A 25,521-nucleotide genomic window follows, 5' to 3' on the forward strand; every position below is an offset into this window, starting at 1 on the left:
AAGCAATGATTAAAGTTTTTGTTTCCTTCAATGCTCAAGTCAAACATCCTCTCTTCTGTGAAGGCCTCTCTTTGTGCACTGCCCTCCTACTCCATCCCCGGTCCCAGTACCCTGCAGAGTAAAATGTTTCTATCTGTGTCTCCTCAGCTTCGTGTCCATACGTAGATATTGAAAGGAAACCTGTGGAACTTGTGTCTGCTTTGTATTACTACTGTGGAAGGGACAATAAATTTATTAACCCATATTTTTAAAATGTGCATACATATTGTATTTAACCTAAGACTAACTTTTTTCATATTTTAAAGACTGGAATTGAGCTATGTCTTTCAATCTACATGTTTAGAAAGCTTAGCTTATCAGTGTTTTTTTTTTCTTTCTTGGTAGTACATAAAACAATGGTACCTTAAAATTGATGCTATCTTACATTTTATTAAATATGGAATATAAATCTTGTGTCTATGCTTCTCATTCTTTATAGCAAAAGTTTAATACATGACATCACTCCATATGATGGTTGATTATTTTTGCCACTCTTGGGGCTCAAACAATAATACCCCAAAATATGATGTTTTGGCATGCTGAGTCTTCGGTGTTTGTTTGTTTGTTTTGAGATGGAGTCTCACTCTGTCGTACAGGCTGGAATGCAATGACATGATCTAGGCTTGCTGCAACCTCCACCTCCTGGATTCCAGAAATTCTTATGCTTCAGCCTTACAAGTAGCTGGGATTACAGGCACCTGCAACCACGCCCGGCTAATTTTTGTATTTTTAGTAGAGACGGGTTTCGCCATGTTGACCAGGCTGGTCCTGAACTCCTAACTTCAAGTGGTCCACAACCTTGGCCTCCCAAAGTACTGGGATTACAGGCATGAGGCACCATGCCCGGTGGCATGTTGAGTCTTTGAATTAAAGGAAATTAAAAGGGTCTCAGAAGGAAGCCTAAAAATCAAGGCCTCTCTCTCTCACCTTCCCCCTTCCTTTTGTCTCTCTGATACTCTTACTTTTTCCAAGCACCTGAAGGGGCTGTCTTTTCCCGCACAGTCAGATAAGGAATTTCCTTATCTGACAGAGAAAACTTCTTTTCCAAAGAAATGCAATTGTCTTAAAACCCCTTCCCTAGGAATCGCGTTAAATAATCAGAAGAGATTAATCACCCAGAGAAGAGAAAAAAAACTGAAAGTCATAGCCACACTCAGACTTTTCATCGATACTTCTGAGGGTAGCTCCAAGAGACTACCTGGGAGACTTTACGTATATAATAGGACAATTTTTGTTCAGAGTGAAGTTTCACAGCTTGTCCACAAGCTATTGTTTGTACTTCTGTCCCACTGAATGTCCAGGGAGAATCATTTGCAAACCACTGTCTGGCTTTCGGGCCCCTTCATACCTATCTCCCTCTACTCAACAAAGAAGGGTATACAAGCATCTGGACCTTATTGAGTTATTGAGAAATCAGTCTTCTGTGATTTTTCCCTATGCACGTTAAGCACATTTTGTATGCCTTTTTCTCCTACTAATCTGTTCATTCCAGCAACCTTCAGAGGGCAAAAGTGGGAGCTTTCCCTCTTGCTCCCTACACCACGTTAAATTTAAATGTAAATTAAATGATTTGGGAATAGGTAACGTACTCATTTCCAAACTGCAATTTTCATAGGTATGAAAATTCTCCACAAACTGCAAAGCCATGACACTCCAAGGGCCCAAGAACCTAGGTTGGCGAGCTCAGTTAGTGCAAGTAAACGTGCTCCACCCATCTCCCAGCCCGCCTGCTCCCTCACTTTGGTACAGGTACAGGTACAGGTACAGGTGCAAGTACAGGTACAGGTACCTGTAGGAACGCAAACGTCTATTGGCCACGGACTTAAGAGGCACGCCCACAGGTACCTTCCGAGCATGCGTGGGGAAGTAGCACGCAGGCGCGGCACGCCCCGCGCATGCCTGATGCAAAGCGTCCGCAGGTCGGGCGGTAGCGTCGGGCGAGTGCTGCGGCCGGAGCAGCCACCGTCCGGCATGAAGGATTGGGTTCTGGGTGCTGCCTGCTCCTCGCTCCAGCACCATGGAATGCCTGCGCAGTTTGCCCTGCCTCCTGCCCCGCGCGATGAGACTTCCCCGGCGGACGCTGTGTGCCCTGGCCTTGGACTTGACCTCTGTGGCGCGTCCCGTTGCTGCCTGCGGCCGCGCAGCCAACTTGGTTGGAAGGAGCCGGGCGGCGCAACTTTGCGGGCCGGGCCGGCTCCGCGTGGCAGGTACAGCCCTTACCCGGCCACAGCTTCGGACGGTGGTCTTGCAGTGACCTTAGGCTGCTGCCCCAGCCACCCGGCGCGGCGCGCCTGTTGCTCCGCGCCCTGCGCAGACCTTGGCCTCCCGTGTGTCCTGTGAGCTTGCACAGGCCCGCGGGCCGAGCTGCGCCCGACTCGCTCAGAATGCGACCTTGCTATGTGCGCTGTGCCCTGCCGGGGTCCGAGCGGCCAACCCTCTGCCTTCTCCCCCACCGCCCTTGCTGCAGATTATATAACCATAGGAACAACCTAGGAATCGTTTACAGACCGTGATCACGTTAGTTAACACCCGCTTAAGTGCTCTTGTGAGAGGTTTTCTTGTGTGTTGTTTTTGAGACAGGGTCTTACTATGTTACGCAGGCTGGACTCAAACTCCTTGCCTCAAGCCTAACGCAGTAGCCTCGCAAAGCGCTGGGATTACAGGCATGAGCCACCACACCTGGCCGAGAGGTGTTTTTAAACAAGGCTTTCATCTGTTCCGAAGTCATAAGTATTAATATTAATTTATCTTCCCTTTCTTCCTTATGGACACATTTATACAGTTGTCCAGTTGCACAGAGATTGGGGACGCACATGGAAGTGAGGCTGAAGATTGAGTTGCTTCTGAGAACGGCTTGACTTTATTTTCAACTACAGTACTGTATAAGTAAACAGGGAGATCGGATTGAGAAAAAAAAAAAGAATCTTATTTGCTGTTTATTTTTACACCAAATGTTGAAGCATGGTGAAAAGTTAAGATTTTCACAAATGTGAGTGCAAATATTTGAGGAATAAAAGGTATTGAAATGAATGACTTTATCAAGAATATAGCAGTGTCCTCAAATATGTTTTCTCAGTTGTGCTCTCAAAAGCCTCCCAAAGTAACTCCTTGTCATCACCTCATCCACTTATTGGAGAGTCTTTCTGAGTTGGGTTACATGCTCTGCACCCTCCATTGATAATGCTTGGGAATCCCGTTTCAGCAAGTTGGAGGAAACTTTGAGGACAAGCATTGACGTTCAGAATCTCAATCCCAGTTACACTCTATCTAATTTGTGACATTAAAACATTGAAAGCCGTTTGTAATCAGCAAATGACGTTTACCTTTATTCATCTTACCCTTATAGTGATAATTTGTATTTTGTAAAAGGGAAATGAAACTTCAGATATTAACAAATTACAAGAATCATTACATGTATGTAGTGGAAAAAAGATCAGAAGTAGGATTTTTTTCTACAGTCTCTGGAGTCAGTGTAATTACTTTGGAAGCATAAAACAGTGTCCTCTGTCAGTCATTAAATGTACTTGATTATACTTCAGCGTTCACTTCGACTCAGTCTAGTCACATATTTTAAATAGACTAATTTTCAAATAAAGATTTGTCCTCCTTCCAGCTCAGTGGGGGTGTTTCATAAGTATTCACTATAAAGAATATCTGTAGAAAAGAAGTAAAATCAATAGGTTTCATAGTTTATGAGCCAGTCAAATAATTCTGATACTGGAATGCTTGAAAGATCAGGTGGCACTTAGGACCTATGTTTTCTAAAATGTATCTACTACCAAATGCACATGAAGAGCCTTTTATGCAAAAAGGAAGACCAGACATTTTCTTAAATGTCGGAACACGATGTTGCACATCCGTTCATCCAACTTTGAGATATCAGTAATAATTAGAAAGGTAAAAGGGTGACTGGAATCCATCAGTTATTTTAATGCCTCACCTAAGCCATTACTTTTGAAAATCATTCCCTGCCAAACCTAGGATAATCACCAACAAATATTAAAATTAACAAGAGTATTTCTTCTTAAAATATTTGAAAATAATAAAATAGTCTGAAGGCCTCCACATACTATGAGAGTTGTATTTGAGCTCTATGTGAATCATATAACCACAGGAATTCTCTTATTCTTCAGGTGAAGTGCACCGGTTAAGAACTTCTGATGTCTCTCAAGCCACTTTAGCCAGTGTAGCCCCGGTATTTACTGTGGTGAGTATGTACAATACATTGGAAATCGTACAGAAAGTGCTTCCCATACTTACTAACTCATTGAACTGTTGGCCAAGATACTACTTATTTTGAGTTTTATAATCGCTATAGTTACCTGTCGTGGCTGTTGTGCCTGGCCAGTGACCTGAGTGCCTGCTAGATTTGCTTAACAATTATCTTGAACTTTGCTAATGACTGCACCTCCCATTTTAATACTAGAACAAGTCAATCACAATTCAGAGCCTCTTATATTTCCATGGTAATAACCCAAGACCTATATTGTACTTATTACGTTAGAGTGTCTTTCTGAAATGTGTCTGTCATAGTAAGTAGTACAGCTCAGCACATAGTGATTCATTAAATGTTTCACGTCTTCAAACTTGACTGTGGATAAACATCACTGAAAAATACTCCCCTACTTTACAGGAAATAGGTGCATTTTCTGTATCAAATCCTCTCTTCAAACTATCAGAAGAGGTTCCGTAAATCTTTATTGATTCTGCAACACCCACCAAAGAGACTTTAGCTTCATGTAAACATTTAGATTCACAAGGCAGGCCATACTTGGTCCCAGTCTACTCAGAAGGATAAGGGATAAGAGAAACAACAAGGTAGTGTTAGGCGTTTCTTCTTCAAAAGAAGTCTTTGCAGCCATCCAGGGGTTTCTCTGGTCCTCTGAGTGATCGCTCAGTGACAAGGAGCTAAGATTCTCAGAGGTGGATGTGAGATTCACCTTGGCTCGAATCCCTATCCCCCATAGTGACAGTATCCCTTGTCACAGAGGCACAGTGTCCAGGATTCTGGTGGGGAACATGGCCACAAGAGCCACCACAGTCAGGAAAGGGCAAAGAGAGCTATTGCTTTTCACCTGCTAACTGTAATTTGTTCATCTTCCCAGTCCAGTGCAGTCTACCAGTCAATGGCCATTTTTATCATAAGGATTGTTACCTAGTAACAACACAACTGATACTCCTTTATCAAACTTTCTAGAGGAACCAAGATAGAAAGTTAAACCCAGGTCTGATTTTTCCTAGCAAAGGAAAAAAGGAATTTTTAAAAACCCTTAACTCATAACTGGATTTAATCTAAAGAAGGTCAGTAATGGTTTATATTTGCATTTCAATATTTTGGGGATATTACTCACAATACCATAAATTCTTAACTAAATTAACAGTACCGTAAGTAGCATTCTAATTTGAAAGAAAATAATAATTTGTTTTATTCTCTATTTTCAGACAAAATTTGACAAACAGGGAAATGTTACTTCTTTTGGTGAGTATGTGATTAGCATTCTAAATCATTTTTTTAAACAATGAGTGAATCTGATAGAAATCAAGAAATTGTATTTTGAGTAGAATATTCTCTGTATATACAGGTGTGTTGAAAGAGATCTTTCTTCAGCATTTGTCTGTCAGTCTTAATTGGAGCTGGCAGTACTCAGACTGTGTGTATTCTTCCAGAATTGTTTTCTTCTAGCAGGAGCCACTTTTCGCTCTAACAGGCTGTTGAAGGAATATTTGGGAGAGAGAGGCTAGTGTAGAGCTGGAGCCCAGAGACACACTCTTTCTCTTTTGTCTCTCTTTAAGTTAGTGTCCCTTTCACTGCCCTCATTCATTCCCCTGAAGCATGTTTAAGGCAGAGTCACATAATACCACTGACATGCAGTGGGTGACCAAAGGTGGACAGGGACGTGTCACTGCATGGCAGTCACATGGAATTCTACTGCTGATGGCTGTCTGTGGACAGCTACTTTAAAAAGTGAGACTAGGCATTATTTTACTATGTGACTTCAGATGTGAGTTTCAGATCTCCCCTGAGAATGAATCAGTCTCAGGTAATAAATTCAGTTCTTCTCATTTTTGTCTTAGTCCAAGAACAAAGAAAATCAAGCTTATCTGTTCACATATATAAAATACTGAAGATGATGTTGTAGTAAAAATAGAAAATGTAGTTGTGTACAGTTTATATTTAAGAAAGATAACCTGTCTTTAGAGCTGGAAATTTATAGGTTCTAATGATGCATAGTTGTGGTTTCTATGTTAGTCTCAAGGGACTTCTAAGTAGTGAGAAATTTATGAGGTATAGATAAGAAAATCATTAGTTTGACTGTATTTAGCCCAAGTATGTTTTCTAGGTAAAACTGGATATTAAAAAGACTTAATTTTAGTTTTTGTTTCTGGTAGTAACCAAAAATTATCTTGATGGTGGTGGGAGGACTGCTCTGATGGAAAAATCTAAGCCATTTAATGTATTTGGTTTAGTCCTCTCTGTTTATTTCTTTTATAGAAAAGAAGAAAACTGAATTATACCAAGAGTTAGGTCTTCAAGCCAGAGATTTGAGATTTCAGCATGTAATGAGTATCACAGTCAGAAACAATAGGATTATCATGAGAATGGAGGTAAAATATTTTATTTTCATCTGTGTTTCTCCAATAAAATCTTATAAAAGTTACCTTCTAACTATCTTTTTTTTTTTTTTTTTTTTTTTTTTTGAGACAGAGTCTTACTCTGTCACTTAGGCTGGAGTGCAGTGGCACAATCTCCGCTCGCTGCAAGCTCCACCTCCCGGGTTTACGCCATTCTCCTGCCTCAGCCTCCTGAGTAGCTGGGGCTACAGGCGCCCGCCACTGCGCCTGACTAATTTTTTGTATTTTTTGTAGAGATGGGGTTTCACCTTGTTCGCCAGGATGATCTCGATCTCCTGACCTCGTGATCCGCCCACCTTGGCCTCCCAGAGTGCTGGGATTACAGGTGTGAACCACCGCGCCAGGCCTACCTTCTGACTATCTTGATCAGTATCTAGGTTAAAAGTAATTTTGGAGTAAAAGTAGCTACATGAAACATAGGATATTTTATAGCTTTATGCTAGTATGAGTAGCACTCATTTTACATGGATTATATGCACATGTTCAATAGGAATAACACTGCTGTATTTTAAGTTGAAAAACCTCTGACTGTGGTGTTCATTCTCACTGTTGGGATTTACTCTCTAGTTCTGGAAACTATAAGACAATCCTGATTTGTAACAGATATATTTCCAATTGTGTACAGTTACATGTAATTATAGCATATCCTGAGCTACCAAAAACGTATTCTGGCTTTCTAAGTAGCACAGGAATACACGTTAAATTTTATAGCCTTAGTTAATTAATTAATTAATTTATTTATTTTTTATTTTGAGATGGAGTTTTGCTCTTGTTGCCCAGGCTGGAGTGCAATGGCGCGATCTCGGCTCACTGCAACCTCCACCTCCCAGGTTCAAGCAATTCACCTGCCTCGGCCTTCTGAATAGCTGGGATTTCAGACATGAGCCACCACACCTGGCTAATTTTGTATTTTTAGTAGACACGGGGTTTCTCCATGTTGGTCAGGCTGTCTCAAACTCCCGACCTCAGGTGATCCACCCGCCTCTGCCTCCCAAAGTGCTGGGATTACAGGCGTAAACCACTGGGCCTGGCCAATTTAAATTTTTTTAATGGAAAACTTTCTGAAATATATTGTATTTTTCCCTACCTATCCAGAGCACGCCAAATATAATTTGACTTTCTTTAGTGATTCAGAGTTAATGTGGATATCAGTTATTTTGGTGGGCTAATGTTTAGGACCAAAAATAGATGAAGAGACACAGGACTCAATGGTATTGGCCTTGTAGTGGATATGAGACTTTCTTTCTTCAAAGAGTCTTTGTTGTTTTTTTTTTTTTTGAGACGGAGTCTCGCTCTGTCGCCCAGGCTGGAGTGCAGTGGCCGGATCTCAGCTCACTGCAAGCTCTGCCTCCCGGGTTCACACCAGTCTCCTGCCTCAGCCTCCCAAGTAGCTGGGACTACAGGCGCCGCCACCACGCCCGGCTAGTTTTTTGTATCTTTTTAGTAGAGATGGGGTTTCACCGTGTTAGCCAGGATGGTCTCGATCTCCTGACTTCGTGATCCGCCCGTCTCGGCCTCCCAAAGTGCTGGGATTACAGGCTTGAGCCACCGTGCCCGGCCCTTCAAAGAGTCTTTGATGGCAGAGTTTTGTTCATTTTTCTAGAATTAATCAAAATAATAAAAAATGGGCCAGGAGTGGTGGCATATGCCTTTAGTCCCAGCTACTCAGGAGGCTGAAGTGGGAGGGTCACCTGAGACCAGGAGTTTGTGACCAGCCTGAGCAATGTAGCAAGATCCCATCTCTAAAAATAAATAAGTAAATAAGAAATACTTTATCAAAAATGGAAGCAGTCTTCTCCCAAGTGATTTTCTCCAGAAATATTCTTTACTCCTGGGATCAGTAGCTAGCATTCTTCAAAACAGTGTCTCTTTCGTGGAGAGACAGGTATGTGAAAAAGCAAATATAGCAGAGTGATAATTATATAATCTAACTGGTGGGTATATGGTGTTAACTGCAATCTTTGAACTTTTCTGTATAAAAATTTTCATGAGGCTGGGTGTGGTGGCTCACACTTGTAATCCCAGCACTTTGGGAGTCTGAGGAGGGTGGATCACCTGAGGTCGGGAGTTCGAGACCAGCCTGACCAACATGGTGAAACCCCGTCTCTACTAAAAAATACAAAAATTAGCCGGGCATGGTGGCAGGTACCTGTAATTCCAGCTACTCAGGAGGCTGAGGCAGGAGAATAGCTTGAACCCTGAAGATGGAGGCTGCAGTGAGCCGAGATTGCACCATTGCACTCCAGCCTGGGTGAGAGCAAGACTCTCATCTCAAAAAAAAAAAAAAAATTCATGATAGAATGTTGGAAAAATGTAAAAGTAGAAAATTATCTCTAATTTCTATATCACTGATAAAGTGGCTACCTTTATCTACTTTTAACATAAAAGATACCAGTATTTTAGAAAAAATTCTAATTTCTTACTGTTTTAAATTAGAGTAGTAAGGCTATGTTTTATCTTAATTTCAAATTTGGTTTATATGCTTTAGTGCTGTTTTAAAAAGGAAATTTCTATCTGTGCCAAACTAATTATGATTAAACTAAGTCTTTTCTAAAAGTCTACTCAATACCTGACTTTTAGGAAGACCTTATCTTGTTCCCTTTCTTTTCTTTTTTTTTTTTCAAAAAAGAAAGACAGAGTCTCGCTGTGTCGCCAGGCTGGAGTGCAGTGGCGCGATCTCAGCTCACTGCAACCTCCGCCTCCCAGGTTCAAGCGATTCTCCTGCCTCAGCCTCTAAAGTAGCTGGCACTACAGGTGCGGGCCACCACACACAGCTAATTTTTGTATTTTTAGTAGAAACAGGGTTTCATCATGTTGGCCAGGATGGTCTCGATCTCTTGACCTCATGATCCACCTTCCTCAGCCTCCAAAAGTGATGGGATTACAGGTGTGAGCCACCATGCCCTGCTTTCTCCGTTTTTGTTTTTTTCCATGATTACCCCAGAAGTCTTAGTAAATATATAATTTATGTGAATAATTCCAATTTTATTGAGAGTGAGTTAGCAGTATCAAGACATTTATTTTTAAGTTTCCTTTCTCTTGAAAAAAAAAAAAACCTTGATTTTTTGGAAAAACAAAAAACACTGATTTGGTTTAGTCTTAATCCAAAATTAGTGAAGTATTAAACCATATTTTATGAATGTTCTTTTTTCCTATAGCTCTACAATTAGCGCATATATGTTTGTATACATATATATGTATATACATGCATGTGTATATATGCACTTACATATTTATATGTTTTGGTTTTTTTTGTTTTTTGTTTGTTTTTAACAGTATTTGAAAGCTGTGATAACTCCGGAGTGTCTTCTGATACTAGATTATCGTAATTTAAACTTAGAGCAATGGCTGTTCCGGGAACTCCCTTCACAGTTGTCTGGAGAGGGTCAACTCGTTACATACCCTTTACCTTTTGAGTTTAGAGCTATAGAAGCACTCCTGCAATATTGGGTAAGTCTGTTTTTATTTAGCTTTTTGGGTGTATTCTGATTTTGAAATGTCATTGAGTGGGAAGACAGGTTGGGGTATTGTTTCAATGGCATGTCCCCTGACCACATCCTGCCCCGGAAGAAGTCGTCTCTAAGGATCTTACGTGGAGATATCACTTAATTCTTATACTTTATGACCCAATCAAATAGAACCAAAGACTCTAGGGGTTTAAGTGCATTCTATTTTGTTCTCTAAGACTGTGTATATTATGAAAATGCTTTACATGTGATACATATTTTATTAAATCATTTCATCAAGTCATTTTTCGATTTGTTTGTACGGTCCTTTGAGCCAGGTAAATGATGCATCTTTTTGAGACCTCGATTGACATAGGAATCACGCCCAGTTCTTCCAGTGACTCCTCCTTTGAGAGTCCTTACATGTCTGAGACTCCTGTCAGGCTCTGAACAAGGGTGGTTCTCTGCTTTCCTGACCCCACAAATCTTCCGTTATCTTTTCTTCCCCCTGTTAGTCAGGATGGTACTGTTCAGGAACTGGCTACATGCAAGAGTTGGTGCTGGGAGCATACTAACCAGAGTGGGAGGAGGAGAAGAGGGTAGAGAGGACCTGAGGTGCATTGGGTTGGGTGAAGCTGGCACACTTCTCTTTTGTCTGCCTTGCTCTGAAAGAATAGATGGCTGTACTTCCTGCTCGGGGTAATGAGCACCAGCTAGCACCAGCCACGGAGATGATAAGTAGCGGGAGCCCAGTTACCAAGCAGGGGGAAAGCAGAAGAAAGAAGATGTAAACAGTAGTAAGTGATGGGCTGCACAGGCTGAGTAAGCTTTCAGGAGCTCATGCTATTAGGAGAAAGGCAGGGATCTCAAAGGGAGCAGGAGGGGAAGGAGAGGGGCTGGGCTGGCATGGGTCTCCTGTCTAGAGATTGGCTGTGGGGAGAATAGAGAGGGAGTTCAAGATGTCTGCTGGGATACACATTCTTATTCCTTTAAATGGGGTCCCAGGAAGATTCCCTTATGAAACAACACTACATAGAAGCAAGACCAGCCACCACTCAAAAGGGATAAGTTTTCAAACAAGGGAAAGCTCCCCAGACCCACCTGAGGGACCAAGACATACCTTGATAGATATGCCTCACAAATACCCTATCTGTGACCTTCAGCAGCCTCCCCAACCACTACCTGAGTCCACACCTTGCTGAGCAGAGGGTTCGATACCTCTTAGATTAAAAAATGTGGTCTATTTGGCTGTCCAGCCTTCCCTCCCACCCAAGGACTTCTTAACCCAGAAGCAGTTCCTCTGGAGATGCACGAAATAAACAACATGTCAGGAGAGGCACCGTGACTCTGGACTCGTTTCCAAATTTAAAAAAATCTTAGTTTCACAGTAATTGTGCTTCTGAGATAAAGACTATATGCTGTAATTTACATCATCAGTTTTACCGTCTGATTTAGTTAGTATATGCTATTTGCCAACTGGTATGGAAGTGTTTCAGTATTTTAATAACTATATAGCAGGATTAGTGCATACCTGCTGAATATCAAACCATACTTGTGTCAACCTAAATAGTGTATTTTTGACTTTACTCTCGTATGTTTATGTTTTAAAGCTCAAGTTTTTATTTTCAAAGAGCTTTGCAGGAATTTTGAACCATATTATGTATACAGAGAACACAGGTGTTACTGAAAGCTTGTGTTTTAATAATAGAATAGCAGATTTTATTTTACTTAATCCCTCATTACTTCATAATGAGTATCTATAGGAGAAAGACTCTTATGAGAGTTAGCTCCTTGTCAGCCAAATCTGTGCCTAATGATAACATCACACATGGTTCTTTGAACCCAGAAGATCTAGTTTTTGAATCATCTGGAATAGGCATTCTAGAATTGACTATGTTCTGAAATGTTACCAGCATTTCAAGCTACTACAGATTTCTGTATTTAATCAGAGGATTCACTGATCCTGAATATTCTAAAAAGATTGTTTTAATTCTTATGAAAGGTCATGTTGTTATCTAGATCAACACCCTTCAGGGGAAACTTAGCATTTTGCAGCCACTGATCCTTGAGACCTTAGACGCTTTGGTGGACCCCAAACATTCTTCTGTAGACAGAAGCAAACTGCACATTTTACTACAGAATGGCAAAAGGTAAATATGGATGATGTATCACATTGGGAGTTGGAGACAGATATCTTAAAATCAATTATTAACATTGTGTTTCATAACTTTTTTTAAAGTATGCAAGTAACCTGGGTGGGAAGTGGAGCTAACAGGAGCACACAATCTAATGTTTGTTGAGAAGATACTTTGCATGAAATGTTGTGTAAGGCTCTTTTCCGTATGTGATCTCATTTCATCACCTATTCAGTAGTTGATGTTGTCCTCATTTTGAAGAGAGAAAACGGAGGTTTGAGTAACTTACCTAAATTTATGTGGCTAGTAAATGGCAAATCTAAATCCAAATTCAAAGTCCATGTTGTTCTTTTTCTTTAAAATCATAATGCCTTCCAGAATTTAATAACAATATTTTATATGTATCATAAATAGACTAAACATGCTCTCAGGAGTTGTACTTCCGAAATCCCTTCAATAATTAACATTTAAAATTCTTGAATCAGTAGTTTCTTGTCCAAAAACGTTGGAGTGTTTTTATCAGTTAAGAGTAACTAGTCTGTTCTATATTAGCACTGCCACGTTGATTAAGAATAAAACTTATTCCCAAACCAAAAATCTTAAATTCACAAGCAATTTATGTTTCTGAGATAAATAATGTATGATGAAATTTATATCACTGATAATTTGACCAATTAATTTAGATTTGGTTTGGGTTTTTTGTGGGTTTTTTTGAGACAGGGTTTCACTCTGTTGCCCAGGCTGGAATGCAGTGGTGCAGTCTCAGCTTACTGCAGCCTTAACCTGCTGGGCTTCAGCGATCCTCCCACCTTCACCACCCAAGTAGCTGGGACTACAGGCACACGCCACCATGCCCAGCTAATTTTCTGAATTTTTTTGTAAGACAAGATCTCACTGTGTTGTCCAGGAGGGTCTCAAACTCCTGAGCTCAAGCAATCCTCCTGCCTTGGCCTCCTAAAGTGCTAGGAGGATTTGTGACACCACTCCTGGCCAAACTGATTCTTAATTTGCCTGGTAAATACTCACCCTTTTTTTTTTTTTTTTAATAAGTCATTGTTTAGCATGAATGTATAAGATAATATATTTGATAAGATACTCTAAAAACTATTATGAAATGTTTTTATAAGTTTATTCTATTGATCATTTTTGTGTATCTATTCTTATAGTCTATCAGAGTTAGAAACAGATATTAAAATTTTCAAAGAGTCAATTTTGGAGATCTTGGATGAGGAAGAGTTGCTAGAAGAGCTCTGTCTATCAAAATGGAGCGACCCGCAAGTCTTGTAAGTATATAATTATACTTTGTTATTTATTTCCTTAGAGTAAATATTTTGCCTTTTCCACTTCAAAGTGATTTTTCATTACAGAATGTAACATTTTTCTTGACTAGAGAATATAGAGATTTTCATCCCCAGTTTCCAGATAAGAGTATTTCCCCAGATAGAGTATCGTATCTAATTCAGTGTAATTATATGAGTATGCATACTACATACCCAACACTGCTGACGTGCAGTGAATCTAAACACACAGTTACCTTTATATTCAAGGGACTGACCACCAGATCGGCACATACATCTACCAAAATAACTTACCTAGGAAGCAGAGTGAGAGAGACATTTACATGGGGGAGGGGAAAAGTGGGGTAAATACATGAGTGCAGCATTAACATGAATTATATAAGTTCAGTCTAATGAAAATGTTATAAACCTTTTGTCTTTTATGAATTTAGAAATTGTTTATGCTTCTTGTGCACACTCCAGCTAAATGTTTACTTTTAAATACCCAAATATTTTGTTTTTGTCTTTCTAGAGCAATATCAGAAATTAATACACCTTTGTAATGAGTTTAGTTTCCACAGTCTGTACAGATTTTCTTAAAGCACTTTGAAAAATTGGTTATTTATATCCTGATAAGAAAACAATAAGATAAAGGGGGCTATATAACATTTGGTAGATAGCAGATAGGTATGGTAGCAGAAACTCTTGTTTGCTTTGCTTAGGCCAGTCTTTCAGTCTGTCTCTAATATGCTTTATGAAACAAGTACCTCTTCAGAGTACTTCATTCCTCCTTATCCTTCTTGGTAGGGTAGGGGAGCAAAGTTATTATTGATACCATTCAAAAACATTTTCTTTATATGAAATCACATTATGGACACACCTCAAAAGGAACACACACCTCAAAAGGAAATGGTCTTGACATTTTTCGTTGTGGATTTTGTTTTACCTGACAGTGGTACTGGATTTACACTAATTCATCTGCATTCACATATCTGGATTTTCCTGTTATACTGGGAGCATGTATCCGCATAAAAATCTCTTGGATTGGGGCCATGTAATACAGTGACACCAACTAGTCTACATACGGATGGAACCTCTGTCCTCAACTTAATCTGTAAAGTGTTTAGGATCAGTTGACATAGCTACTTACAGATTGGCCACAACAATAGAAAAGAAAAAGGCAGCCGGACGCTGTGGCTCATGCCTGTAATCCCAGCACTTTGGGAGACTGAGGCGGGCAGATCACAAGGTCAGGAGTTCAAGACCAGCCTGTCCAATATGGTGAAACCCCGTCTCTATTAAAAATACAAAAATTAGCCGGGCATGATGGCACGCGCCTGTAGTCCCAGCTACTGGGGAGGCTGAGGCAGAAGAATTGCTTGAACCCGAGAGGCAGAGGTTGCAGTGAGCCGAGATCGCGCCACTGCATTCCAGCCTGGGAACAGAGCGAAACTCCATCTCAAAAAAAAAAAAGACAAGACAAGACAAAAGGCTAGCTTTTCCACTGGTAGCTGAATGCTATATACTAATTTAGGAAGTTTTTGTTACTAAGTATGAGATACACATGTTGGGGTATGTTAATTATTTTGTCTTTTAATTGAAGTGAAAAGAGCAGTGCTGGGATTGACCATGCAGAAGAGATGGAGTTGCTGTTGGAAAACTACTACCGATTGGCTGACGATCTCTCCAATGCAGCTCGGGAGCTTAGGGTGCTGATTGATGATTCACAAAGTATTATTTTCATCAATCTGGACAGGTAAGAAAGCATTATATAAAACAGTAAGTTTTTTTAATAATTATAAGATAAAGTGTTTAAGGAAAATATCATTTTGTGAGGAATTATGCCATCATTAACATCTATACTACATTAAAGTCTTTTTGTTTTTTTTTTTTTGATGTGTAGGTTTCATCCATGTGGTCTGTAATAGATTTGATGAATGTGTTCTGTATAGTTAGTGGGCCCTTCTAATCTGAATAGGTGTTCTCCTCTCCAGCCACCGTAACGTGATGATGAGGTTGAATCTACAGCTGACCATGGGAACCTTCTCTCTTTCGCTCTTTGGACTAATGGGAGTTGCCTTTGGAATGAATTTGGAATCTTCCCTTGAAGAGGTGAGAATGTATTATTATTTCTAAAACTTGGGGGGTTTTGGCCAGGCACAGTGACTCACGCCTGTAATCCCAGCACTTTGGGAGGCCAAGGCAGGCAGATCACTTTAGGTCAGGAGTTCGAGACCAGCCTGACCAACATGGTAAAACCCCATCTCTACTAAAAATACAAAAATTAGCTGGGCATGGTGCCGCACACCTATAATCCCAGCCACTCGGGAGGCCAAGGCACAAGAATCGTTTGAATCAGGGAGACGGAGGTTTCAGTGAGCCAAGATTGCACCACTACACTGCATCCTTGGTGAAGAGCAAGACTCCATCTCAGCAACAACAAAAAAAGGAGGCAGATTTCTGCTCAGTAAGTGACATGCGTCTCCATCAGTGATAGTTGATGAGTTGTGTAACAGGCTATCTTTGAAGAAGTGAGCTCTCAATCACTGGAGCCAATGATAACCAACTAACAGCATCGCTGTGAATGGGATTCCTTCCTTGTGAGAGATTACATTTAAATTCTGTGATTCTGTACATCATCTAAAAACAGTGTGCTGCAAAAGTATTACCATTCTGAAAATGGTGAGGAAGAATGTGTTTCTAAGAGAGGTTCCCAGACTTTCTTGGATCACGATGCCCTTAGTGTCTTAGTAATTTTTTCACAGTATCCGTGGACAAAAAATTTCTTTTGTTATGTTACAGATTCTTTTGTGTTATTTCCCTTGAAAGTTTAAAATATTCTGAGGTGCTGTGGTGCCCAGGGCATGTCAGCTCACAGTTTGAGAACTGTGGATATAAGCAAAAACCTTAAATTGCGTGTCCTCTAGCATCATGACTATTAAGATTTGTACGCACTTAACAAAGGCTGGAAAGAAACACAAAGTAAAAGCAGTACATTTGGCATATAGATGATTTTAAAATATTTAAAACCTTTTAAATCATGCTCTTCTCCTGATTTATTCTGTGGGTATCAAGGCACTTGTTTCTTCGTTCCTTTCTATGGGAAAGAGCTGTACAAATAACATAAGGCTTTCAAACTCTGGGACAACAGTTCAGGGAATCTTCTCTCTAAGGAACCTTACATTTTGCGATTGAAATGAACTATGTGTTCTCTTTTAGGACCACAGGATTTTTTGGCTGATTACAGGAATTATGTTCATGGGAAGTGGCCTCATCTGGAGGCGCCTGCTTTCATTTCTTGGACGACAGCTAGAAGCTCCATTGCCTCCTATGGTATGAAGGATATGGTTCACGGCAGTACTGCGGAAGGGTTATGGCCGTGGGCCCTAAAGTCAGAGCACCTGGGCTTCAGTTGTCACAGGCACTATGACCCTTGCAAGTTGCTTTCTCAAACCTCCCTCAGTTTCCCTGTCTGTTAAGTAGGTATTACCTGCTTCATAGGGTTATGGGAAGAAATAATTGAGATAATATGTGTAAAGCACTTACTAGCACACTGCCTAACACAATAAATACGTTAGAAATATAATTTCTGTAGAACTCTCTGACAAACATACATTTAAACAGATGTTAGTAATTCTGGTATAAGGTTCTGTCATAACCAAATGGAAATATAGGAAACATTTATAATGTTCTCATAAGAAAAGATAGAAAACTCACCTCCATTTTCTTTGTACTTGAAGACACCACTGGAATAAATACTTAAGACACTGATACTGCTTATAGTCCTTTCTTCATTGAGTAGTTACATAATATATCATTTTACTAGTGACTTTTCTTTTAAAAACATACTAAAATTAATATTTCTGCTTTATTTAGATGGCTCCTTTACCTAAAAAGACTCTTCTGGCAGATAGAAGCATGGAATTGAAAAACAGCCTCAGACTGGATGGACTTGGATCAGGAAGGGGCATCCTAACAAACCGTTAGGAACAGCCCAGTGGATACTGAAGTTTTTTTAATGGTAGTCACAGGAAACTTCTGATACTGTTTTTATTATTTTCTTGTATAGAGTCACACACTTGAAAAAAATTAATGTTTGAAAACAAAAATATTTTGGCAGTCACAATACCAGAACTGGATTGCATTTCCAGAATTCTGAGTTAAAGAAACAAAGTATTTGCTTTGTAGAAGGCCAAAATTCTATTTCCTACAAACTTTAAATGCTGTTTTTATAGATGTGGTAAGAGGCAACACAAGCACAGATAGTTGTATAGACTTTATTTAATTTATACATATCAAGAAAAGTACAATTTCATGCTGAATGAAGCGTAGGAACTTGACAAGCCCATAGGTAGCTATCGTTCTTAGTATAGGGAATTACGTTCATATGAATTTCCTGATTCTCAGGTGACTAAAAAGCTAGCATTCTATGTATTAACCTTACAACAAACTCTGGAAGTTTGAGCTTTAAAAACCAAACTTTGACATAACCTTATTTTCTTGTATTTGCCCCCTTTTTTAAATAAAAGGTGAATAAAAAGAAATAATTTAATATCACCATTGTATGGATGCCTAATCAAGATTTCACGTTCTCAACCCCTAAGACTAGTTTTCTTTGCTCTCTGTAATTACAGCCTTTGGAAATCAAGTTGAAAGGAAGTATTTCCATTCTGTTACTGTTTTGTAGCACTTTGTCCATTTATTGATTTTTAAAGTAGATTTTTTTAGATACCACCCTTGCCCTGCCCCAAAAAGAAAAATACGTATTGCCCTGCTAATCTATACGCCTACACCTCAGAAGCTGACAAATGAGCTTCCTAAAACACGAGGGTGACTAAATGTTAGAACTGTGATATCGTCTCATTTCCACAGAGACGGGCGTTTAAAACAAATGGCTAATATTTGTAAGCCTGAAAGCTGCCATCCTCTTTAACATCCTACCTGCCTTTTAAAATGTTTTCTGGAGGTTAAATACAGTTATGTACTAGAACATTAGTTAAGCCTCCCAAAGTAGTGTGCATGGAAGATTCTAGAGTGTCCAGCTCTTGCACTACAAATGTGATAACAACAGAATAAATATGGTTATCCTGATATTGAGGGTACATGATTACCCTAATGTGATGTCATATGAGGAAGTTTAAGAGTCCATTTTTTGGGTGGTATGGTGATAGGAATAAAAATGTTACTCCCGTAGCTGATTCGGAAGAAAAGAGATGAAGTACAAGTAAGGTTTCCCCATTCCTGTGTGTGGTCATGGGAAGCCATTAGAGGGAAGCTGGAGAACAGAATGGCACAGAACAGGCTGGGCTAGACTCGAGCATGCAGTGGCCCCTGTGCACCAACCACACTGTGGGTCAGGAACATGCGTCATGGTGTGCTTGTTGGAGGAGTGTGAACATACAGCACCCTCTAGCGTTATGAATCTCTTAGGATTTTTAAGATTATATTTGATAATACTTAGATTTCACAGGGCACCGTTTTGGGACACCTCAGAGCACACTGCTGCTATTTTAGGTCTTACCACTGTAAAATACTTAATAAGTACTACTTAACTGTGACATGAAGAATTGGAATCCCAGAGGGCAACATTTGATTTGACTCAGATCAGGCAAAAGATAGAATTTTGGTCATTTTTCCTTGCAGTTTTATTGACTTAGTTTATGAGCTTGGGTAAAATAATTTTTTGATGAATCGTGTCAATAAAAGGAAAAATAATGTAACTACCTCATAAATATGATAAACGGAAGTTGCTAGTGATTTGTAAAATTCCTGAAGGTGGTTATATCAAGTATGATTTCAAAATGTCAACTAGTTCCACTTTTGTGATTGCAGGAGGCTTCTTATATTAAAGTTCTCGTAAATAATAAATCAGCTTATGCCAAAAATATATGAAGTTCCTTGGTTTTAAATTTTGAACTAAAATGGACTGAGCACATTAATTACTGTTTGAAAGTGGGTACCAAACACTGGGTTACATGAGTGAGCAAGCAGTCAGATCACCTGTCGAGCATGTCGAGTACAGGGTGTGGTACTCTCTTGGTGTTTGGAAGGCCCCTAAACAAATGTGGGCACAACAGGTGTCATTTGAGGATGCTCTGAGGATGCTCTTAACACTTTATTCTTCATGAACATAGACTGATAAGCAGCACTAACCAATTTTATATTAAAAAGCTGTTTATTTTGCTGAGTTATTCCAAGAGTTGTATACAGCTTTACTGTTTGGAACTGCAATGTTAAAGTTGCACTTTGGATTTAAGACTTACTCTCATTACTTCAGTAATACCTACAGAGGTGAGCTAACGGATGGTACATGGAGTAGGGACTGCAGAGACCCCAGTTTTGTCCCCACTCCCTCTTCAAATAATTTTGGTCTCTTAGGTCTGTGATACAAAGGCATAAAACAATTCCTATCTTGAAGCCTTGAGAAAAGCTGTTACATATACACAGATAGTAGAAAGACAGAAAAATGCAAATATGTAAATATCTTCTGATATCTTGAAATAAAGATAAATTTGAATTAAACTTGTATAAGTTCAGATTTCTGTTAATGAGAAATTACAAGCCTACAAGGTAAGGTCTTTACATTTTAGTTATTAAGCAGAATCAGTGCTTAAAACTATAGTTAATACTTAGTGGAACGAAAATTTAATCCACATATCAGGATAATATGTGTCCTGCATATTAATAGACTGTCATGCATTAATTTTTTCCTGTATGCCAGGTTTTTTACATATCTGTCATATCAGTTGACCTTTTACAGTAGGAGTATAATTTACATTGTTTTTGACAGTAGGGTTAGCATGGTTAAATGTCCTATACACTTGAAAGGAAGCTTCCATTTTTGTGGGTCTTAACCTCCACCTGGTGCTTGCTATTGGGTGTATTCAGGCATTGAGAAAAATGTAAATCGTGAGGTAAATAATGGTCATGTTTAAGCACAGGCCTCATTTAGTGAAGCATAAAAACACTGACACTTTATATAAATGCATCTGTCTAATGAAAAGATCCAGTACTGAGAAAAACATCCCTTTACTGAAGTGTCACGTCAGAGTCTGCTCTGCCAAACTGCTCAACTCATAAGTGAATACAATTAAGTAATTTCTGGTCTCCTAAAAATAATCATCCTTTTAATTAAAAGTAACTCTTCAGATAGGTTGGGCTACCAATAATTGTACCTAAACGAAACCAAATGGCGCTTCCCTGTGCTTTTGCTGTGCCGTAGATTACTATGCAGCCAGCACATGTACCTCTTAGGTCATCCTGTGAGTGACCCAGAGATGCTCTCTAGGGATGTGCCTGTTGATGTTCTTGTTAACTTCCCACTCTTCAGCTGGGTTCTTCTTCCTGTCCCCTTTTCACCAATCTCTGCTCTGCCTTGAGAGAAGCCGAGAGGAGAAGGCCTCTTCTCATTTGTTATTTTCTCCTGCTTTTAGTATCATCTCACCAGTAGCAGAAGAAAGAGGTTCTTCCCAATTTAACACAAAATAAACCAGTTACTGTTTATAGATAATGCCCGCTAATGTTTACTGACACTGAAACCCTATGATACATTCCTTTCCCTTAAATGTGCCACATTGCAGGACTGGCAAATGAAATCCATCCTACGAAAAACAGCCCAGGAACAAGTGAGGCCAAGGCCTGCTTTCTTCTCCAGCCCTTACAGTAGCCTGTGGCTCAGGCCGCATCTTTTTCCTCTAGTTCCTTTGGCACAAGTTATAATCTAATGCGACAAAGGTCTCTCATGAGATGGCTTAAAACTAGCAGTGTCACTAGGCTCTTTAGGTGTTAGAACAACCAACTCTACAAAAGCATTGGAGGCCACAGAATGGTGATACTCTTGGTTTTTGTATTTGTCCTTCACTATATAAACGTTGAAAAGGCATTAATCCTCATTAAGAAAGGATTATCGGCCGGGTCCTGTGGCTCATGCATGTAATCCCAGCACTTTGGGAGGTCAAGGTGGGCACATCACCTGAGGTCAGGAGTTTGAGACCAGCTTGGCCAACATGGTGAAACTCCGTCTCTAATAAAAATACAAAAATTAGCCAGGCGTAGTGTTTGCACCTGTAGTCCCAGCTGCTTGGGAGGCTGAGGCAGGAGAATCACTTGAACCTGGGAGGCGGAGGTTGCAGTGAGCTGAGATCGTTTCACTGTACTCCAGCCTGGGCAACACAGCAAGACTCCGTCTCAAAAAAAAAAAAAAAAAAGGACTATCATCCTTAGCAAACTAACACACGACACAGGAACAGAAATCCAAATACAGCATGTTCTCATAAGTGGGAGCTAAGTTATAAAAACTTATGAGCACAAAGAAAACAACAGACATTGGGGTCTACTTGAGGGGGGAAGGGGATAGGAGTAGGAGGAGCAGAAAAGATAAACCTTCACATGTACCCCAAACCTAAAATAAAAGTTAAAAAGGACTAAGTCACAAGTGATTTGGAATGTGAGGTTATCTCTCACCCCCATACTTTTCTCTGTACTATTTTTCCTCATTCAGTTTCTTTCTTTTTTTTCTGTATACTATGCTTTCGATTATACGTGGATTGGCATGGGCCACCAATCTGTTATTTTTAAGTTCAATTTGGTTTGTAACTTTTAAGTTCCGGGGTACATGCGCAGGAAGTGCAGGTTTGTTAGATACATAAAGGTGTGTCATGGGGGTTTGTTACACAGATTATTTCATCGCCCTAAGTATCCATTAGTTATTTTTCCTTATCTCTCCCTCCTCCCACCTTACGTCCTCTCATAGGCCCCAGTGTGTGCTGTTTCCCTCTCTGTGTCCACGTGTTCTCATTTAGCTCCCACTTACAAGTGAGAACATGCAGTATTTGGTTTTCTGTTCCTGCATTAGTTTATGAAGGTTAATGGCCTTCAGCTCCATCCATGTCCCTGCAAAGGGCATGATCTTGCTCTTTTTTTATGGCTGCACAATTCTTTTTTAAGAAAAGGATGTTTTTAGGAGGAATTGTGTACAGAGATTGTTCTCACAGATAACCACAGAGGGACCTTTCCAGCCACTGGAAAGACATTCAAGAGGAAGAGGAAATAGGTGGTACAGCAGGTCTGACTATAGGCAAAAAGTTAGGAAAGAAGAAAGGTTTAGATGCAAAGGAAGCGAGGAAATAAACTGTGGAAGGAGACATGAATGAGCAGAGTGTGTCTGATATTTCACATACTCCTGGTGCAGTCATATATTTACTATATCAGATTTCCAGAAAGGGTGGCTGTTGGTGTGTGTCTCTACTCCCAGGAGCCCCACATCTATCAGGATCTGCCACAGCTCCACTGGATGTGCCACTTTGTCCATCAAAATGCTCACCATGGATGTGATTCAGCATGAGAGAGGTGGGCAGAGTGGGGAAACGCAGTGAAATCTTCAATCTGAGCCAAAGCTATAGATGTGAAGTGCCCCGGAGAGTCGGGCTCCCAAAGAGCTCCTTCCAGCAGCAATGATGACTTGATTCTGTAGGGGACAAATGACAGACAGAATTAATGACTCATTCATAACATCTGTTGAGTTCCTACTGTAGTCCAGGCATCGTGCTATGCTCTAGAAATATAAAGATGAATAAGACACTGGCCAGATCCCCTGCCCCTGGCTTAAACTCAAATGCCACTTTCCCTTCGTTTGCAGACCACTTTCTCACATCTGTAGGTTCTGAAGCCCACAGCTAAGGACGCTCACCCCAATCCCTATTTTGGCACATAAATCATAAAGGAGAAGTATGGCAGTGCATGCTTAGTTCTGGTACAATGTGGAGAACATATCTTGAATAATAAGGAGTTCCCCCAGAAACTGGCTTTGTCAATGTATTTAGCGCACCTCTCACCTACCCTGCTGCTTAAAACATTTTAGGACCCGTCTTTCAGAATTGCCTTCAAAACCTGCTACAAGTTTTTAAAACATTTTCTTCTTTTTTGAGACAGAGTTGTGCCCTGTCACCCAGGCGGAGTGCAGTGACGCGATCTCGGCTCACTGCAACCTCTGCTTCCTAGGTTCAAGCGATTCTCGTGTCTCAGCCTCCGGAGTAGCGGGGATTACAGGCATGTGCCACCATGTCTGGATAATTTTTGTATTTTTAGTAGAGACGAGGTCTCGCCATGTTGGCCAGGCTGGTCTCGAACTCCCGACCTCAAGTGATCCACCTGCCTTGGCTTCCCAAAGTGCTGAAGTTACAGGTGTGAGCCACCATGCCTGGTCTTTAAACATTTTTGGTGGTGGCAAATCTTCATACTCCGAGGTTGGATTTGATTTGTGGAAACTGACAAAAGTTATTCTGAACCAAAGCTGGCACATGAGGTACGGGTGATCAAACTGGCTGACAGTATTTTGGTCAGAGCAGGGTATGACAGTTTCTTATTTAATTTTGAAAACTACTGATGAAATCCAGAAATAATAATCATAGCTAAAATTTGTTGAGGTGTTACCATGGGTCAAACACTATGCTTAGCCCTGTGCTTATCTTATCCCTTAATACCCCAGTGTCAATTAACAGGGAAAATCTACACTTAAGAAAACGGAATCAAATGGTAATTTATTCTCCCTCTCTTTCCCAATTTATGGAATTATACATTTACTAAATTTGCCTGGCCTTCAGCTTCTCTCTGTTTTGTCAGAGTCTAGTCATTTTTCCAGATGCAGCTCCGGGCCCATAATCTCTGCAGGCCCTTCCCTGACTCCACCAGCAGAGACTTCCGCTGCAGTTGCTGTCTGACCTCCTTTGGCTCGTGGTCATCATATACCAACCTGGATGGTCTTGTGAGCCTGTTATATTTTCCCACCTAGACTACAAGCACCTGGGGCTGGGACCATGTCTCAGGTTTATTTGTCTATCTCACAGGTGCTTGATACAACACTACTCACTACACACTCAGTTACTGCTTTGCTGAGGCTTCTGAGCTGATGGAACGCAGCCCTGTGAGAAGTTTCAGAACTGAATCCTAATTCTAGTTTGTTACGACTAATTTCATTACTGAATGCTCTTATGCCACAGAAAGGAAGGAGTCTTCAGAACATAACTTGTACCCAAATCTCAGGAAAAGGCCACTCTGCTCATCCTGATTGTCAATGCCCATTTTTGAAACACAACATCTAATTTATCTTTACGCCCAGAGTGCTCAAAAATGCCCCCAAGCTCAGGTATGTGCTGGAAAAGTGCAGTAATTTTGACACTAACCCAGGTGAACAATAATTAGGAAGGTGCATTTGCATTGTTTTACAAAAAGGAATAAAATATAAATTACTTTTAGATCATCTGTATATACTACTACTCTCAATTGATGTAAGTTATAGTTGATATATGTAGAGTTTTATGTTATAATACATAGATTCTTGATAAAGTCTAATTTTTGAAATGAATAAAACTTTAAATATAAGCCAAGCTTGTGGTATAAAGGATTCCTGTGATCAGATCTTCTGAGAATCTTCCCAAAAAGTTAATAACCATCTTTTTGTTGTGTGGTTAATCCTACATTTTTAGACCTGCCTGTAAATGGGTCACTTAAATTATTGGCCACTAGAGGGCAGTTTCACCAAAATTTTTCCTAATCCTCTTCCTCCTCCCACCTTCCACCAGGTCCACAGGAGCCTGGTCCACAGCACTTACCAAGTCTTACAGACATGGTTATATACAAATATCTATGGCTTCCACAGCCCTTCAACCCACTGTTAAAAGACTTACTCTTCATACTACTCATAAGCATTTAGTCCTATACTAATTTGCATTTATTTTGACTTTCCAGGTATATAAATCTTATTTTCAAGAACAGGGACTTTGCCTTCTCCTTGTTTTTATCTCTCATAGCCTAGCACAGTTCTATACAGTGTCATAACCTAAAATAAATGGATGAATGCAATCGGTGGTTTAGAGGTATATTTTAAGGTTAAACTTTTTCTTTTTTCTTTTTTTTTTTTTGAGACGGAGTCTCGCTCTGTCGCCCAGGCTGGAGTGCAGTGGCGCAATCTCAGCTCACTGCAAGCTCCGCCTC

General features: G+C 40.1%; 2 protein-coding genes across 3 annotated transcripts in view; one reads left to right on the forward strand and one right to left on the reverse strand.

The window, feature by feature from the left end:
* The first annotated feature begins 1,917 nt into the window (after positions 1-1,917).
* MRS2 (MRS2 magnesium transporter) lies at positions 1,918-19,417 on the forward strand. 2 transcript variants are annotated; one of them, XM_011998173.1, is made up of 11 exons: positions 1,918-2,246; positions 4,173-4,246; positions 5,482-5,518; positions 6,533-6,645; positions 9,949-10,122; positions 12,138-12,268; positions 13,420-13,536; positions 15,134-15,286; positions 15,525-15,642; positions 16,750-16,863; positions 17,407-19,417. In XM_011998173.1, the coding sequence occupies exons 1-11, from the start codon at positions 2,057-2,059 to the stop codon at positions 17,515-17,517; spliced, it is 1,332 nt and encodes a 443-aa protein (XP_011853563.1). In that variant the 5' UTR covers positions 1,918-2,056; the 3' UTR covers positions 17,518-19,417. The 2 variants fall into 2 exon arrangements, with proteins under 2 accessions (XP_011853563.1, XP_011853564.1); XM_011998174.1 differs by lacking the exons at positions 5,482-5,518; positions 6,533-6,645.
* Positions 19,418-22,699: 3,282 nt separating this feature from the next.
* Positions 22,700-25,521, reverse strand: part of GPLD1 (glycosylphosphatidylinositol specific phospholipase D1) — a 75,472-nt gene continuing 72,650 nt past the window's right edge. The window contains exon 25 of the mRNA XM_011998202.1: positions 22,700-22,996. Coding sequence (XP_011853592.1) covers positions 22,910-22,996 — 87 coding nt within the window. The 3' untranslated portion in view covers positions 22,700-22,909. The remainder of the gene's footprint in view (positions 22,997-25,521) is intronic.

Source organism: Mandrillus leucophaeus, unplaced genomic scaffold, assembly GCF_000951045.1.
Source record: "Mandrillus leucophaeus isolate KB7577 unplaced genomic scaffold, Mleu.le_1.0 Scaffold56, whole genome shotgun sequence".
Taxonomy (NCBI): domain Eukaryota; kingdom Metazoa; phylum Chordata; class Mammalia; order Primates; family Cercopithecidae; genus Mandrillus; species Mandrillus leucophaeus.

What these genes read in the sequence shown, in the direction of transcription:
- MRS2 (XM_011998173.1), top strand. Translation starts at nt 2,057, where the DNA reads ATGGAATGCCTGCGCAGTTTGCCCTGCCTCCTGCCCCGCGCGATGAGA. An exon ending in ATTTTCATCAATCTGGACAG is followed by an intron (nt 15,287 to 15,524) that starts GTAAGAAAGCAT and finishes TCTCCTCTCCAG; the next exon opens with CCACCGTAACGTGATGATGA. An exon ending in AAGCTCCATTGCCTCCTATG is followed by an intron (nt 16,864 to 17,406) that starts GTATGAAGGATA and finishes TGCTTTATTTAG; the next exon opens with ATGGCTCCTTTACCTAAAAA.